Source organism: Molothrus aeneus, chromosome W, assembly GCF_037042795.1.
Source record: "Molothrus aeneus isolate 106 chromosome W, BPBGC_Maene_1.0, whole genome shotgun sequence".
In the NCBI taxonomy this organism is placed as follows: domain Eukaryota; kingdom Metazoa; phylum Chordata; class Aves; order Passeriformes; family Icteridae; genus Molothrus; species Molothrus aeneus.
The window spans coordinates 6,399,355-6,418,218 of record NC_089679.1 but is presented as its reverse complement, the minus strand read 5'-3'; the positions used below and the strand labels follow the sequence as shown (position 1 = coordinate 6,418,218).

At 44.6% G+C, this 18,864-nt stretch overlaps 1 protein-coding gene across 3 annotated transcripts in view; it reads left to right on the top strand.

Moving 5' to 3' along the window:
• The window catches only part of LOC136568519 (SET-binding protein-like), a 237,074-nt gene that overhangs the window by 129,971 nt on the left and 88,239 nt on the right, over positions 1-18,864 (top strand). The window contains exon 3 of one of the 3 annotated variants that reach the window (XM_066568527.1): positions 18,213-18,833. The exons of the other annotated variants lie outside the window; for them this stretch is intronic. Within the exon in view, the coding sequence (XP_066424624.1) occupies positions 18,213-18,413 (201 nt within the window). The 3' untranslated portion in view covers positions 18,414-18,833. Of the gene's footprint in view, positions 1-18,212; positions 18,834-18,864 lie in introns of those variants that run through there. 3 annotated transcript variants of the gene reach the window in all.

Below are 18,864 nucleotides of genomic sequence, written 5' to 3'. Positions count from 1 at the left end.
CAAAATTATAATAATTCAGAGGGAGGAGGTTTACATTTTCCATTTCAAGGAAGGCTCCTGCCTTCCTTAGCTGACACCTGTCTTTTCAAACTAAGACATTGGCAGATGCAACACTTCTCCCTTTGTAGTGGGTTGACACTGGCTGGATTCCAAGCATCCACCAAAGCTGCTCTGTTACTCCCCTCTACAACTGGACAGGAGAGAGAATATATAGTGAAAGGCTCATGTGAAGAGATAAGGATGGGGAGAGGTCACTCGTTGATAACCATCACAGGCAAAAGAGACTTGACTTGGGGAAATTAACTGAATTTATTACCAATCAAAATCAGAGCAGGATAATGAGAAGTAAAACAAATCTTAAAATCACCTTTGCCGCACCCCTCCCTCCTTCCTGGGCTCTACCTCCTCCCCTCACAGAGGTGCAGGGAGACAGGAAATGGGGGTTATGGTCCATTTGTCACATGTTTCTGCCTCTGCTTCCTCCACAGGGAGAGTAGTCTTTCCCTTGCTTCAGCATGGGGTCCATCCCATGGGACATAGTTCTCCATAAACTTCTCCAGCATGATTCTTTCTCATGGGCTACAGTTCTTCAGAAACTGCTCCAAGATGGGTCACTCTTCCATGGGATGCAGTCCTTCAGGAACAGGCTGCTCCAACATGGGTCCCTCACAGGGTCACAAGTCCTAGCAGGAAACCTGCTCTAGTGGGGGCTCCTCTCTCCACATGTCCATGGGTCCCTGACAGAACCCTGGTCCAGCACAGGCTTCCCATGGGGTCACGGCATTTTTTTGGACATCCACCTGCTCCAGCGTGGGTCTTATCCACAGGCTACAGGTGGATCTTTGCATTCCCACTGACCTCCATGGGCTACAGGGGAACAGCTACTTCACCATGGTCTTCACTACAGACTGCAGAGGAATCCCAGCTCTGGTGCATGGAGCACCTCCTCCCCCTCCTTCTGCACTGACCTTGGTGTCTGAAGAGTTGTTCTTTTCACATATTCTCACCCTGCTCTTCTCTGGCCACAATTGCATCTGTGCAATCACTCTTTTTTCCTTCTTAAATATGTTATCAGAGGCATTACTACCATCTCTGAATGGTCCAGCTTTGACCAGCAGCACATGTGCCCTGGAGCTGGCTGGCATTGGCTCTGCTGGACATGGAGGAAACTTCTGGCAGCTTCTCACAGAAGCCATCTCTGTAGCCCCCCCCGCTACCAATACCTGGCCATGTAAACCCACAATACCTTTGTAAAAGCTGGGACCTCTTCCTAAATCTGTGGTAGGTTTATTGGCCCATTTTTCTGCTTCCTTCCAACACTCCCAAGACTAAATATCTAAAAGTTAAACTAGAAAATTTGCTCTGCTCTTTCATATTACATGCAAATAGGGGTTTTGTACCATGTCACTGACTTTTCCTGTAAAAAGAGAGAATGATGATTTTCATTTTTACATTCTAAAATAGCTATAAAACCTGAACACTAGGTTCTAAGTCACTATTTAAAGTAGGAGAAACCTCATATTTTAAAGTATTTTTTATCCAGTAGCTCCAAAAGTAGTTCCCTGGTTTTAAAATTGGGCTGACATTTGAATTGAAGGAAGCATGAAAGGATCTTTCAATTTTCTGAAATGCTAGAAAATACTAGAGCTGCATTGTAAGCATTTAATCTTCAGCAGCAAGGCTGAAAAATTTTACTTAGAATGATAGTCATAGAATCATTAAGGTTGGAAAAGACCTCCAAGATCGAGTCCAACCTTTGACCAAACAACACCATCACCTAAATCATAGCACTAAGTGCCACGTCCAGTTGTTTCTTGGACACTTCCAGGGATTGTGAGTCCACCATCTCCCTAGGCAGTCCGTTCCAATCCTTAACAAGCCTTTCCATGAAGAAATTCTTCCTGATTTCCAATCAAAATCTCCCTGGTGCAACTTAAAGCTATCCCTAGTTGCCTGAGAAAAGAGGATGACTCCCACCTGGCTACAACCTCTTTTCAGGTAGTTGTAGAGAGCGATAAAGTCTTCCCTTCTTTGGACATGCTCCAGCACTTCAATGTCTTTTTTGAAGTGAGAGGCTGTCTTGGTTTAAGATAATTTAAAGGGGAACAGTCTAAAATTATTTGTCCCCCTTTGTTTAACCAATCCCTTTCCACCAATACAGAGAAACTAAATACAAGTAGAAATAAGTTAAAGAAGTGAAGTAGAATAAGTGAAAAAATAGCAGTTTAGTAACAAGTGAAACAGCAACAGGCAAAAAAATAACCGTAAATAATCACTAGAGACAAAATTGTTAAATCTTATGAACTCCCTGAGAACAAAGAGAAACCCAATATGCCAGAAATACCCTTTCCAAGATGGTGCTTGACATGGGTGACTGCGTGTAGGGAGACAAAGGGAAAAGATGGTGGCAAACCCTCCCCCAAAAGGGCAGCTTTCACAGGCTACCATGTGGTCCGGGAGACAAAGGGAAAAAAATGTCAGACTAAAAGAAAATCATCACAGAAAGGTTAGAGCTTACAAAGCAGTTCTTGTGGCAGATGAAAACTGCCAGTGTGTGTTGGGTCAGCACTGCTGCTCACTGCCTCCTCCTGCTGCCCACTGGACTGTGCCAATGTTGGTGCTGCTGTCTTCTGAACTGTGGGTGAGATGGGGGGCAAAGAACCAGTCTGTCAGTACCAACACAGGGTGACTCAGACCCAGGGACCAGCTTAAGCTTTTTGCTGCTGATAGCATTTGCAAAGTTCACTCTGAACCAGTTTACAAAGTGCAGTTTTTCTGTTACAAGCCCAGAAAAAAAACCCAACTGCCCAAAGCAACCCCCTTCACAGAGGAGCTTCCACCTTCTGCAAACACTGCCAGGTGAGAGAAAGTTTTCTGCTTCCAGGGTCTGACTTAAAAAGGACCATGGCAATGCCTCCGCCCTTTGCCCCCCCTTCATTCTAGTTCCAGACACAGTGCCAGGTCTTAAAGAGACAGTAATGATTTTTTTTGGCACAAATAGATATGGAATACAATAAAATTTTGAGTTATCCATGACAGGGGCCTAGAACTGGACACAGTATTCAAGGTGGGACCTCAACAGTGCCAAGTACAGTGACACAATCACTTCCCTGGTCCTGCTGGCCATGCTATTGCTAGTACAAGCCATTGGCCTTCTTGGTCACCTGGGCACACTACTGGCCCATGTTCAGCTGGCTGTCAACCAGCACCCCCAGGTGCTTTTCTGCTGAGCAGCTTTCCAGCCACTCTTCCCCAGGCCTGAAGCATTGCATGGGGTTGTTGTAACCTAAGTGCAGAACCTGGAACTTCATCTTGTTGGACCTCATACAATTGGTCTAAGCCCATTGATCTAGCCCCTTCAGATCCCTCTCCAGAGCCTCCTACCCTCCAGCAGATCAACACTCACACCCAAATTAGTGTCATCTGCAGTCTTGCTAAGGATGCACTTGATCCCCCACTCCAGATCATCCACAAAGTTATTAAACAGGACTTGCCCCAATACTGAGCCTTGGGGAACCCCACCTTTCACAGGCTGCTAACTGGATGCAGCAACATTCACCACCACCCTCTGGGCCCAGTCATCCAGCCAGTTTTTAACTCAGCAAAGAGTGCACATTTCCAAGCTGTGCGCTGCCAGCTTCTCCAGGAGTATGCTGTGGGAGACACTATTGACAGTGATGCCTAGACAACACTGACAGCCTTTCGTCATCTGCCAGGCAGGTGTCCTTGTCCTGCAAACTGTGGGCAATGCCATTACTTAGTGGAATACATTTCCCAGAATTTTCACATCTCCAAACATTCTTTTCTGAAGAACAAGTGAATAGACTGCTGGAAAAATTACAGGCTTCCCATATTTTAAGGCTGATCTCCTCCTCCAGAGACCATCCTCATTGCAAGGGGTTTACTCCATGCTAATGAATTTCTAGAGAAATCATTTTGAGAAGCACAAACTGATTTGGTTTCTTGAGCTGATCTGGCTGAGATAATCCATGCCTTGCTGTTTAATGCCAAGGATTTTTAGTATTGCCCCATCCTCTGAGCCCTCAGGTGGATAATTTGGAGCCACTCCACATCCCCATGAGACATTTCCATGAACCAACTGGTTAGTGGCATGACTCTTAAGGGTAGGGGGATTTGATGAATCCTGCACTGTTCCTTGCAAGGGTGGGACATAGCTGTTCCCAGATATGGAGAGACACAAACAGGTATCCGTCTCCACAGGTGACTTCTCTCCATCATCTCCATCAGTGCCTTGGATGACCATGAGAGGATAGAGAAAGGCAATCCTTTAGAATGAATTTATTCTAATGCCTCTGAACCTAGAGGTTTGAAAAGAAATCCAAGACCACAGGTTGTACCCAGTCTTCACTGATGAGCCAGTGTGTTGCTCAGGCAATATTATCCAAATATTTTAACCTCCTTAACCTCATTCCTTCCTGACCCAGTTGGGGCTTCTCTGTTGCCTCCCATCCTGGGTACAAGTCTGAAACAAGTCTCAAATAGCAATGCTTTTGAGTGTTTCATCTCCATACCTTTGTAAACAGCAGTCATAATCTTTAGTAAGTGAAATCAGAGGCTTTTGCTGTGCTCTTAAACACATCCTTATAGCACCTTTATCTCCCTGCCCCCCTGCCCCTACCTGCTGCCTTACAGTAGTAGTAGTGTGCAATAAGCATAGGCCAAGGCCCGGCTTATTGCAATGATCTTTTTCTCCTTAGAATTATCACAGTACTTCTCTTTCAGGTATTTCCCCACCTCTGCTGGGTTTTGTATTTGTTCACGTGGAAAATCCTAGGCTATAGGGTCAGAAAATTCCTTCAGGGTTTGGCCCATATACTCCCATTCTCCACACCACTCAGGATTTTCCATGCCTGGGTCTACTTCTGGGTTAAGGGCCTCATCAGGTCCTCTGAAAATCTCAGCCCTCACTCTAGAGAAGTTGTAGACTGTATAGAGGAAGCTTACAAGATGAAATAGCAGGAAGGTGATATCCTTGGTATTCAGGGGAAAGTGAACATTTTAAAAAAGTGACTTAGCAGATTCAAAGGAGAAGGAAAGGAAAGGTTGAAAATCTTCATCCCCTGCTTCTCCTCTAACAAGCTGAGTGCAATTACTAATAAACCCCCAAAATATGCTATTGGAACTAGGATGTAGGGTAGGGCGAAGAAACCATAAACTATATTTATCTTGAACAGATTCCAGTTCCTTTGTAAACTCCCTATAAATCATGATCACCGAGCCCAGCACAATAGCTATTCTAATCCATGCTCCTCTACTGTAAAAACTACATGTTATGGATAATATCGGAGCTATTTCTGGATAAGAAAATAAACCTAGGGACCAGAAAGGTATTAAAACCTCAAAAAAGCCTAGGAACCAGAAACACATGAAGGCCTCTACTCTGAGAGACATTATGAATTCAAGTAACATGGTTACTGACTGCTTTATCCCAGTAAGCACAACCAAAATGCAATCAGTACAGGTTTTTTTCCACTTTCTGAGCCTCACGCTAGGTGCCAAAAATTGTATTTGTTCTGGTTTAGGGTAAATTTGGGAGAAAACCTCTAAAGGGGTTTCCTTTAGAAAAAAAATTCAAGTGGCCCCTTCCCCAATTGGTTCAGGAAAATTATTTCCTTGGAGAAAAGTTGAAAAAACCTGTTAATTTAATAGGTAAAATATTTACCAGCACAAAAAAATTAACAATATTAAACAATAAAACTTCTTGTTGCTCTAAAAGAGTTGACAAACTCAGAAAGTCCCCTTCGTGGGTTGAAGTTTGGCTAATTCAGTCTGTTATCAGTCCCTCTGGTGCTGGAAATGCTGCAACCCAGGCCCGGTCTGGTGGGTCACAGGTGTGAGCTGCCAGTGCTCTTCTGGGTGTTCAGTCTAGAGTAGGTTTAAATAGGTCTAAAGAAAAAGAAAAATCACAGTCTAGGGAACTTCTCTGCTTTAGTTAGCTAAAAACTAACTAAAAGCAAAGGAGAGCTCTGTTCTGCCATCTGTCCATCCACAAACAACACAGTCCAGAAGTTGGAATGAGTAGGAGTGATGGCAGTTTCTGAAAACAAACTCCGCGCTTCTTCTCTCCCCCACTTTGTTTTCGGAATCAGTCCTAAAGGTGCAGAATTTATTATCCAGCATAAACAGAACAGACGGTTGAGGATACAAGCATCATATAGCCAATCCAGGACAAGTACCTAAAGGAGTCCTACAAGAAAGACAGAAAGGGACTTTTTACAAGGACATATAGTGATAGGTTAAGGGGTAATGGCCTTTAAGCTGAAGGAGGGTAGGTTTAGATTGGGTATAAGGCAAAACTCTTTGCTGTGAGGATGGTTAGGCACTGGAACAAGTTATCCAGAGAAGTTGTGGGTGCTACATCCATGGGAGTGTTCAAAACCAGGTGGACAGGGCTTTGAGCAGACTGGTCTAGTGCAAGGTGTCCCTGCCCATGGCAGGGAGGTTGGAACAAGATGGTCTTTGACATCCCTTACAACCCAAACGATTCTAGGATTCTATGATATTATTCTCTGATTTGTGATGTTCAGGTAGTGGTTGTCTTTAGCCTGACTTCCAAAGGGTGCTACTCCCCCAGCCAATGCCACTGCTGAGGTCTGGGTCATTAGACATGAGACTATTTCTGTGGTTCATCAGTGGCATTCAAAACTAAATGTGACCTTTGTCATCACAACACTGTGGTGTCACACATGGCTGCAGGGGGTACATGTGAGTGTCAGGGTTCTCTTTTGGGTGTCACTTCACCATATGTCTTTGTGTGACCAGAGGTGTTTGATTATGTTCTGGGTTGCATGGTTAAGGAAAATTTTCAGTTAAACCCCAGTCTCTCTGAATGCACCAATGTCTTGGGGTGATTTTATGATAATACTGTATTCCCCTATAATCTGCTTTATGCCCAGAAATGGGTCCTGTAGCTTTAAGTTGGGTCTGGGGGGAGAGATGGGAGCCGGGAGAATTCTTGCGCAGTGTTGTGTTCAGGCACTGACTCCCCCAGGTGCTCAGCTCTGCGGCGGGGAAGAAGCTACATTTTTGCTTTTAGCTAGCTTGGTTCTTGTTAGCTGAGGCAAGAAGTTTTCCCTGGACTGCAATAGCAATCCTCCGGTGACTTCTGTGGCTTCTGGAACTGTTCAGCTTAGCTTTGGTCCGAGAACCAGACCATCGGTGGGAGCTGGATGCTGTGGACCAGCGGGGTGCTGCAGGACATAGCATCCCATCTCCAGACCTCGGGAGAACTCTAAATCCACCAGCTTTCTCTGCAGCAAGGAAGTTCAATATTTAACAGGTTTTTTTTCTCCCTGTGCCCTGCAGGCACTTTGTTAAATAAACATCTTTTTTCACCTTCATCCTAGAAATTCCTTTCTTATAGGTGGGAGGGGAGTGCCAAAATCTGTTTTCTTTAGAGAAAACATTCATTCCAGAGTGTTTTTCACCTAAAATTGTCTCCAAACCAAGACAAAATTTGGCGCCCAACTTAAAGGGGCCTGAGAAAGTGAAAAAAAAGCAGTAATAATTACATTCTGGTTTTAAACACTTTGTATTGGGGTACAGTAGTCACCATGCTGTTTGATGTAATAATGTGTCTCTGGTCCCTAGGCATGTTTGCCTATCCACAGATAGAGGCAATTTTGTCCCTGACATATAACTTTTACAGAGCAGGGATACGAATCAGGATTGCCATATTGATGTGACTGGTAGTAATGATTTATAGAAGGTTAACAGAGGTACTGGGAGCTGCTGAAAATGTGTATGCTCTGTTGTTTCTCCATCCTAGTCTTGGTAGCCAGCTTTGGGGGTTTATTTGTAATTACACCCAGTCTGTTAGGGGGAAAGCAGGGGATGATGTTTCCCAGCCCTTCATCTCCTTCTTCCCCTTCAAATCTGCTATGTTATCTTTTGAGAATGTTTGGTTTCCCCTGGATGTTAAAGATACCACCTTCCTGGTGTTTTATCTGGTAGGTTCCCTCTATACAGTCTGCAGCTTCTCTAGAATGAGGTTTCCAGAGGGGGTGTCCAGACACCTGCTCCAGGCGTGGAAAATCCTGAGTGGTGTGGGGTATGGGAGGACATAGGTCAAACCCTGAAGGAATTCTCTGCGCTGATAGCTTGGAACTTTCCCCCTGAACAAATTCAGAACCCAGCTGAGGTAGGGAAATATCTGAAAGAGCTGTACAATGAGAAGAAAAAGCTCATTGCAATATGCTCAGCCCTGGCAAATGCTTATTGCACACTGCTAGATACTGTAGGGCAGCAGATATAGCCAGAGGGGCCAGAGGATGAATCAGCAGTCACTCAGGCTGCAGCTAAACCAGACAGGGAGCCTAAGCCAATAGCAGTTGCCCCTGTCCAGAGAAAGAAACACAAAGCCAAATTCATTTGCCCAGTGGATGATGATGGGGAGCCAGCATCCTTACAGCCAGCAGAGGACTCAGAACCAGAAATCATTACTGAGTCTCTGTCCATAGAAAACCTTCATGGCCTAAGAAAGGACTATATCCAATGGTCTTATGAATCTAAATCAAGTTGGTTGGTCAACATCTGGAACGCTGCAGGTGATAATGCAATTCTGCATGGTACTAAAGCAAGGCATTTGGGAACTCTGTCACATGATGCAGGTATCGACCAAGGGATGGCAAGGGGGCCTGAAGCTCTCAGTCTCTGGACACGGCTCTTAAGGAGTGTGAAGGAAAGATACCTGTGTCCAGAAGATCTCCAGGTGCAGCAAACTTCATGGAAGACCATAGAACAAGGGACTCAATCCTTGAGAGAACTGGTGGTGGTAGAGATGGTTTTCTCAGCTGACCAAACAATTAAGAGTCCAGACATGGTAAAATGTACACCACTGATGTGACTAAAACTCATACGACTTGGGCCACAAGAATATGCCTCTGCTTTAACAATGATGAAGTGGAATGAGGGGGATGAGATCATGCTTGCTATGCTGAAGAAGCTCTGAGCATATGCAGATACCGTGCATGCAATAATCTCAGCTATGGAAAAAAGGCTGTCAGAGCACATAGAGAAAACAGAAGATAGGATTGAGGAGACTCACCAGAAACTCATGAAGGAAATTGAAGAGAACCTCCTCCAAATCTTGTAGGTATAGAACAGAGGCCCTGTTACCAGAAGTGGGCATCCCCCAGTTAGGGAGAGAGGGTACACCCCATGAGCTGAGCTGTGGTTTTTCCTGTGTGACCATGGGGAAAACATGAGGAAGTGGGATGGAAAACCCACCGCTGCCCTGGCAGCACAGCTGCATGAATTGAAGGAGGGCAATACTCAGAGAGGAAGTTCCACCAGAAGGGAAGTAGCTCCAGTTGCCTGTAGCTGAGCTGCCAGGCATAAAGGAAGAGAAGATGACATGTCCAATCCCCTTGAAAGAACCTTTAGAACATATGCCCAGGGAGGAAATGATAACCAGGACTAGAGGGGCCTTGCCTCTAGCCAGGTAGAGGCCAGGGAAAACCACATCTTTTGGACTGTGTGGATTCGTTGGCCTGGCACATCTGAACCACAAAAATATGAGGCCTTGGTCAACACTGGTGTGCAGTGCACACTAATCCCATCGAGACATGGAAGCAGAACCTGTTTCTATTGCTGCCATGACAAGTGGATGGCAGGAGTTGACCCTGTTGGAAGCTGAGGTGAGCCTGACTAGAAAAGAGTGGAAGAAACATCCCATTGTGACTGGCCCAGAGGCCCCATGTATTTTGGGCATAGACTTCCTCCAGAGCAGATATTTCAAAGACCCAAAGGGACTCAGGTGGGCATTTGGGATAGCTGCTGTAAAGACAGAGGGCATTAAGCAATTGAACACCTTGTCTGGACTATCAGAAAACCCTTCTACAGTAGGACTTCTGAAGGGGGAAGAGCAGTGAGTACCAATTGCCACCTCGACAGTGCACTGCTGGCAGTACTGGACAAATCGAGATGCTGTGATTCCCATCCATAAAATGACCCGTGAGCTGGAGAGCCAAGGGCTGGTCAGCAAGACCCACTCACCCTTCAACAGCCCCATTTGGCCTGTGCGCAAATCTGAAGGAGAATGGAGATTGACTGTGGACTATTGTGGCTTGAATGAAGTGACTCCACCGCTGAGCACTGCTGTGCTGTACATGCTGGAGCTCCAGTACAAGCTGGAGTCCAAGGCAGAGAAGTGGTACTCCACTGTTGACATTGCAAATTAATTTTTCTTCATTCCTCTGGCAGCAGAATGCAGGCCTCAGTTTGCCTTCACCTGGAGGGGCGTGCAGTACACCTGGAACAGGCTGCCTGAGGAGTGGAAGCACAGTCCTACCATCTGCCATGGACTGATCCAGACTGCACTGGAAAAGGGTGAGGCTCCAGAAAATCTGCAGTATATTGATGACATCGTGTGGGGGAACACAGCCGCAGAAGTGTTTGAGAAAGGAGAGAAAATCATTCAGATTCTTCTGGAAGCCAGCTTTGCCATCAAAAAGAGCAAAGTCAAAGGACCTGCTTGAGAGATCCAGTTCCTGGGAGTGAAGTGGCAAGATGGACATTATCAGATTCCCACCAAGGTTATCAATAAGATCACAGCAATGTCTCCACCGATCAACAAGAAAATGCAAGCTTTCCTAGGTGCCATAGGCTTTTTGAGAATGCACATTTCCGAGTACAGCCAGATTGTGAGCCCTCTTTACCTGGTTACCCACAAAAAGAATGATTTCCACTGGGACCACGAACAACAACAAGCCTTTGCCCAGATCAAGCAGGAAATTACTCATGCGGTAGCCCTTGGCCCAGTCAGGACAGGATCAGAAGTGAAGAATGCGGTCTATTCTGCAGCCGGGAACAATGGCTTGTCCTGGAGCCTTTGGCAGAAGGTGCCTGGGGAGACTCGGGGTTGACCACTGGGATATCTGAAGCCGAAGTTACAGAGGGTCCAAAGTCAACTACACTCCCACAGCGACGGAAATCCTGGCAGCTTTTGAAGGAGTCCGAACTCCCTCAGAGGTAATTGGCACTGAAGCACAACTCCTCCTGGAACCCCGACTACTGGTGCTGGTGTGGATGTTCAAAGAAAAGTTTCCCTCTATCCACCATGCCACCGATGCCACATAAAGCAAATGGATTGCCCTCATCAAATAACCCACCCATGTTGGAAATTCGAATTGCCCTGGGATGTTGGAAATAATTACAAATTGGCTGGAAGGTGAAAACTTTGGTCACACTGATGGAGAGGAGCAAGAACAAATGACACAGGCTGAGGAAGCTCCACAGTGCAACCAACAGCCAGCAGAAGAAACACACTATGGTCTTTTCACTGATGGTTCCTGTTGCATCATAGGGAAAAACCAAAAGTGGAAAGCAGCTGTATGGAGCCCCACACAACAGGTTGCAGAAGCTACTGAAGGAGAAGGTGGATCAAGCCAATTTGCTGAACTCAAAGCCGTTCAGCTGGCCCTGGACATTGCTCAAAGAGAGAAGTGGCCAAAGCTCTACCTCTACACTGATTCATGGATGGTAGCCAATGCTTTGTGCGGTTGGCTAGAAAAGTGGAAAAAAGGCTAATTGGCAGTATAGGGGTAAACCAGTCTGGGCTGCTGAAGAGGGGAAAGACATCACTGCCCGGGTAGAAAAGCTACCTGTGAAGGTCTGCCATGTGGATGCCCATGTCCCCAAGTGTCAGGCTAACAAGGAGCATCAAAACAATGAGCAGGTAGATCAGGCTGCAAAGATAGAGGTGCCCCAGTGTGATGGGTTGATGCTGACCAAACGCCAGTGTACTGATGAAAATCATTTTTTCATTCTCCTCTGCTATAATTATGCAGAGGAGGGGAAAAGAAAACTCATGGGGTGAGATAATGATTAGGAGAAAAGATTTTAAGGGCAAAACAGCCTCAAAAATTTAAAAGGTATAAATGAAAAAAAATTATTAACAGAATTAAAAGATGATAATGAGAACTAAAATGAACTTTTCCTATGTTCACCATAAATCAATTATTGCAAAACCAGCACACCTAGATAGGCTTGGATTGGCAACACAAAGAGAATTATTCCTAGCTCAATGGGCCCATGATGCCTCAGGCCATCAGGGCAGAGATGCCACCTATAAGTGGGCACGAGACTGAGGGGTAGATCTAACCATGGACAGTATCTCCCAGGTTATCTATGACTGTGAGACGTGCACTGTGATCAAGCAGGCCAAGTGGGTGAAGCCCCTATGGTATGGTGGGCAGTGGTCCAAATATAAGTATGGAGAAGTCTGGCAAATTGATGACATCACACTGCCTTGAACCAGCCAAGGCAAGCGCTACATGCTCACAACATTAGAAACCACCTCAGGATGGCTGGAGACCTACCCTGTGCCTCACACTACTGTCTGTAACACCATCCTGGGCCTTGAAAAACAAGTCCTTTGGAGGCATGGCATCCCCAAGACAATTGAGTCATGACAGTGATTGATAAAGATGGGGTCTCCATGGTTTGCACACATGAAGCCATTTATTGATACACAAAGCTGAGTTTATATACCTTTTCAGCTGTAACTAAAAATAGCACAACTATAACGTTTATGTAAATAGGTAACATTGCTTAATTCAAAGCCTTGTACAGACTAGTGCATGTATGTACGGTCTTACATAATTTCTGCTTACCAAGCACATGGTACCAAGCACACCGTTAACTTCTGCGTTCCTTCTTCAGGGTTCTGCTTTCTGTTGCCAAGCCTTGTGGCCTACTAATGCTAACATATCCACTTCTGTCATGAGTTGAACAGTGCTCCCAGCTCAGATTTCTAGCTGTATTTCTACATCTCCCCCTTTCTTTTCCACCAGTAAAATTTTCTTTGTGGATTTATCAATCAGTCTCTGAACACATTGCAAAACACTTGGCAAGCAAATCATCATAAGCAATAATATGGCTAAAATAAAAATTCCTGTTTTAGCTAAATGTTTAAGCCAGCCAGTAAGCCCCCATCCTCCAAATATGTGTCCAAGCCAGTCACTATCCTCTACTACTCTTAATTTGGTTACACTGTCTCAAAGGCCCTGTATGTTAGCATGAATAGACAAAGAGTGGTCCAAAAGGTTCATGCAGCATAAGCCTTCAAAATCTTCACAACCATGTCCATGTGCCAAAAGCAAAAAATCGATTGCAGCTCTATTCTGCAGTGTAGCATGCCTCAACATCTGTTAATAAGCCTGTTAAAGCAGAGCTAATAGCATTCATTTGTTTTGCAAGCCAGAAGCCAAGGTTATTTAAAGTTTTTAATGTGTGTGCTGTGCCTATAGATGGAATAATTGAGGCAAACACTCAGGCTCCAATGCTCCAGGATTTGATGTTATCATCGCAATCTGGACTATATGTGTGTGTGCTAGGCTTTGCTCGCATCAATCTGTGTAAAGACAGTAAGCTTTTCCTGAAGGAGTGAAACATGGTTAGTCACCCAAAAGTGCAAGGGCCTCCCATAGCCCTTCCTGGTATTCCTTTCCAGGCTCTATTTCCACATTTCAAAAATATATTGTCTATTAATCCAATAGAAGCACTCCCAGGTAAAAATGGTTGAGGCAGGGTATGATTACACCAGGCAGAAGCATTGGCATAAATTCCCGTGCCCAATACATCAAGGCAGAATCTTTTATCAGTAAAGGGTCCACTAGTATAACTTAGAAAGAAACATTTAAAGGACTGCGTGGATCCAAAAATGTCCAATTCTTGAGGCTATAGGGAAAGAGTAAAAAAGTCAGAAACTTTATTTACTCCTAACCCTCTTTTGTTAGCAAAATACCATCCAGCTGGTCTACTTTTCTTTTTATGATACTTATCATTGCACCACCACACTGACTCAATTTGACCTGGGGTGGCACAATCCCTGTGCATTGTCATGTTGTATAAGGCATCCTATTCACTTTTCTCTAAAGGCATGGCTACTAGGCAAGTCTGGAAAGAATCACTGGGGGAGGTCATGGATAGGCACAATGTGGATTAATTTAAAGCTTGAGCTAGCGTAAGCCACACATTAAGTTCTGGAAGGTGTGGCATTGTGACCACCTCTCCTTTGTTGAGAAGGAATCCTACTAGAAGGACCAGCCTGAGAAAGCGGATCTGGCTCCCAAAACTACTGATGTGGAAGCAAGCCATACTCTTGCACACACACCAATTTTAAAATTATACAATCGACAAACGAATAGCGTAAAGGATCACACTGTGGGCAATCCCGACGCTGGTGCTATGATTCTCAATACCACTTTCTCTGGCACTTAAACACAAAGTCCACACTTGGTGGGAATAGTCTCTGCAAATAAAACAAGGGATAGGGTTATTTTCAAATGTAAGTCCAAGCGTCCTTTCACTCCATCTCTGCCATTTTTCTCAGAGAGAGACTTGTTCTGCAATTGGAGCTTCTACTGTCTCTGGAATGAGTTGACTGTGCAGCTTGTGAAGTGGTGAGAGATCGATGAGTCCCTTCGGGTGAGGTAGAAGCTGGTTTGGGTGGCTGCAGGCTCTCAGTGGATCCGGACTCAGCGGTCTGAGAAGGCAGAGCTGACGGTGAAGCAAGCAAAACCAGGGAGGGAGTGCCAGGGTGATCAGAATCCTCAAGAGAGGTGTTCAAGGATTCTCTGAAAGGTCTCACGTTTTTGGCCGGGATCAACCCTAGGCCATTTTCTGTAGAGACACAAGCAAAACCTCTTCTCCATGTGACAAGGGGATAAGGTCCCATAATTGTACGTCTTCTTTCTGGGTCCTTAATAAGAACTGGGGCTTTCTGTTTAACTTCTAACTGAGAGTTATTGCCAAAATGTCTTACAATTGGAGGGTTAGGATCCATTAGGGAGCAATTAAAAAAGTTTAAAAACATCTGTAATTGCTCTGCCAGGGTAACATTCCTCATTCTCCCTTTCTGTTGTAACAAAAGACACTTCAGCAAAGCATGGGCTCTCTCAGTTATAGCTTGGCCCCTTGAGGAATGAAGAATCCCTGTTTTGTGTGTCACTCTTCAGAGGGCAAGGAAATTTACAATCCTCTGGGAAATATATGCTGGGCCATTATCAGTTTTGACTCATGAGGGGATTCCCAGGACCGCAAAGGCACTCGTAAAGTGACTGCAAACATCTTTTGCTGATTCCCCTGTATGACAGGATGCAAACAAAGCACCTGAAAAGGTGTCAATAGAGGAACGAGTGTACTTAAGTCTGCCAAACTCAGGAAAATGAGTAACATCTGCCAAATTTGAAGGCTTTCGAGTCCTCTAGGGTTAACACCTCCTGCAATGGAGGGGAAGGAGTGTCTTTGGCACTCTGGCCACACAGCCATGATACCAGCAGCTTGGCATGTGGTCGAGTCAAAGGCACAGGTGAGCGCAGCAGCATTCTGGTGAAAAAACGAGTGAGTTTTGCCTGGGAAAAGCAGTTCGGCAGTTGAACAGGCAAGGCAAGTAAATCTGCTTGCCAGTTCCCCTCTGTAATGAAACCAGGTAAAGTTGTGCAAGACCTGACGTGCATAACAAAGTAAGGGTGCTGTCTAGTATCTAAAAGGAAAACAAGTTGTTGTAACCAGTGAAATGATTCCTTGTTGGGCACATCCTTTAGTACAGCAGCTTCAGCTCTCTCCTCAAGTCCTGCAACATAAGCAGAATCTGTTATTAAGTTAAAAGGCATGACAAATTGCTGAAAGACTCAGACAACAGCTGCCAATTCAGCAGTCTGGGGGGGAACCTGAAACAGTAGCGACATCTGAATCCCATCAATTGAAATCAGTGTTCCACCAAAGCAGTTCTGACTCGTGGGTGCAGCCAGATCCATCTGTAAAGACAGTCAAAGCTTGTAATGGGACCTCACTTCTCTTGGGTTGCATTAGGAGATTAAAGCTGGTTGCCACAAGCTTGTGATTTGAGGTATGTGTAGAAAGCTGTCCAGAGAAGCCAGTGATGGCCATTTGAAAAACTTCAGATTGCTGCAACAGCCACTGTAAATAGACAGTAGTAATAGGCAAACAGATCAAACAAAAATCCACACCTGCAAGTGATGCCTTGTGAAGGCTGACCTAGAACAGAGACTAGACAGAGCTAAAGAATAAAGTAGGTATTTATTAAGAGGCCTCAAATAGATCCACCTTGGGCAGCACAACCCAAAATGGCCACAAAATGGACAACAGGTCACGGGGTCTCACACTTTTCTAAGTTTTGGTCCATTAGCATATTGGAGCTAATTGTCCAATTACAGCCTTAGCCCATGAAGTCCCATCCTTCTTGTTTTCCCTCTTCGGTCCACCATTGTTTATGCTCTTGGGCCTGAGATCTGGATCGGCTTTCCTTGGGTCCCCAGCTAGAGAAGGAATTGTTTTGTCTACCTATTCTATGGAGAGAGCTTACTATCCCCTAATATGAAGCCTAGACTTACACACTAAAGCAGAATAGAAGCTGAAAAATATAAAAGCTAAAACCTGAGGCATCACAAGTGTGGTAAGTCTCTGTCTAGCTTTTAAAATGAGCAAAGCAAACATCTCATGTTGTGTGCTTACAGTTTTAGACATTTGGTGTGCCAGGAAAATCCACTCTATGATCAGCAAGGGGTCAGGCGCTTTAGGGTCCAACTGAAAAATCAAAGCATAGGGTTGCTTAGCTGGATTCAGAATTATTAAAGAAAAGGGCAACTCAGGGGCCCATCAGGCCGTTTGCAAATTCGAAATAGCATTGGCTACAAGTTGCAGTGCCTGGCAGACTTCTGGTGTGAGCTGCCAAGGTGACAGGAGATCTGGTTCCCCTTTTAACAGATCAAACAAAGGGCTCAGGTCGGCATTTGAAATTCCTAACAAGGAACAAACCAAATTAATTGAACTCAAAAGTTTTTGAGCATCATGCAAAGTGTGAATGTTTGTTTGAATCTGTAAATGCTGAGAAATACTCTCGGTCCTAATGTGCCAGCCAAAGTATTTCCAAGGGGGTTTGCGCTGGATTTTTTCAGAGGCAACACAAAACCCTGCTTGGGTTACAGCAGCAACAACAAGGGCTAAGGCTTCCTCGACTTCCTGTTTTTCTGTTGCAATAAGAATGTCATCCATGTAATGATATAATAAGGCAGCAGGCATTTTTTGGCAAATGAGGCTGAGGACCCTCCTAACAAGCCACTGGCAAATAGTGGGACTGGTTTTCATGCGCTGGGGAAGGACCACCCAGTGATAGCTTTGCAGGGGTGCTTGCATGTTAGTGCTTGGGACAGAAAAGGAAAATTTAGAAGCATCATCAGGATGCAAAGGAATGACATAAAGCAGTATTTTAAGTCAATGACTGTCAAGTGCCATCTATATTGAGGAATCATGGTGGGGGATGGCAGATCAAACTGTAGTGCTTCCATGTCCTCCATAGCAGCATTGATTTTGCAGATGTCTTGGAGCAAGCACCACTTGCCAGTTAGTTTTTTAACTAGAAACACAGGCAAAATCCAGGGACTATATGCCCCTTCTGAAGTTGTTCTTGGACAAAGTCAGTGAGTGCACACAATTTAGGTAGTGGGAGGGGCCATTGTCACACTCAGAGAGGTGTTTCAGTTTTCCAGGTTAATTTCAGGGTGTCACATGCCACAATGGCCCCTATTAAAAATCAGACTGAATTTTGAGACCACACTGAGAAAGTACATCTCATCCCCATAATACCATGGGCACAGGCAGAACAAACGGCTTTACAGAGGTTATATGACCTTCAGGTCCCGTCACCTGAATTAGATGGTGACTTTGGTAACTGCGACTGTTCCCCCGAATCCCAGTGAGGGCTTGGAGAACCTCTGTGAGGGGCCAAGTGGGTGCTATCTTTTTTGGTTGATAGGACAAGAAGACCCATTCCAAAATGTGCAAAGGATCAAACCATTTTTCACTCCATTGGCCAATGATACCTGTAGGTTGAAAATCTGGATCGGTAATGAAAACAGTGATATCAATGGAGGGATCTACTCGATAAACTTGACAAGCAGAAATAGCTTGTTGAACTTCCTCCAGTGCTCATCGCGCCTCAGGAGTCCATTTCTGAGGTGAATTCAGATCAGGGTCTCCCATTAAAATGTTAAACAGCAGGAACAATTGTGTCATGATTAGCCCCAAATAAGGATGTAACCAACTGATGGCACCCAGCAATTTCTGGGCATCATTCAGAGTCTTAATAGAATCCGTGAATTGGTCCTCTTAATGTTAAATGGGGGGGGGGGGTCCCCCCTTTTTTTTTTTTTTTTTTTCTTTTTCAGAGGCAATCCCATGTTATCTGCTGCAGCCTTCCCAGCCATCTGCCTCCAGTTGTCCTCAAAATCTCTAAATTGCACAGGTTGGAACATCACTTGACCCATATGTTTAATATCCAAATATCCAATGGAGCAAGCAGGTCAGTGTTTAAAACCCTGATAACTTGCATAACTTCTGAAGAACCAAGCCCATGCATTCTTATATGAAAGCAGTTGGTTCTTGTGAGGGTATTATTTCATTAAAGTTATCACTGGTTATCTATTAGATATGGGGTAAAACACATAAAAACAGATTACAATCAACAAAACTTACCCATTTCTATCATGTCATTGATACAGGGTTTCACAGTATGAGAAAACAAAATAATAATGTCTGATGTCTCTTAGGGAAATAAAATAAATGATCACTGTTTTAAAGTCTGAATAGTTGAATCTCAGGAGAAACTCCATTAGCTGGAAATGTTGATCTTCAACATCACTGAATGTCCTTCTTGGTCCTGGGACAGGTAATAGCTGAAGAATGTCAGTAGGGACATTATACCATGATGATGACATAAGGCTTTTGTTGGCAAATTACTTCTATACAGTTCCAGACACAACTGTGTCTTGGTTATGTTCATGAAGAAAGATCAGAGCAAAATGATACATATAATGAAAA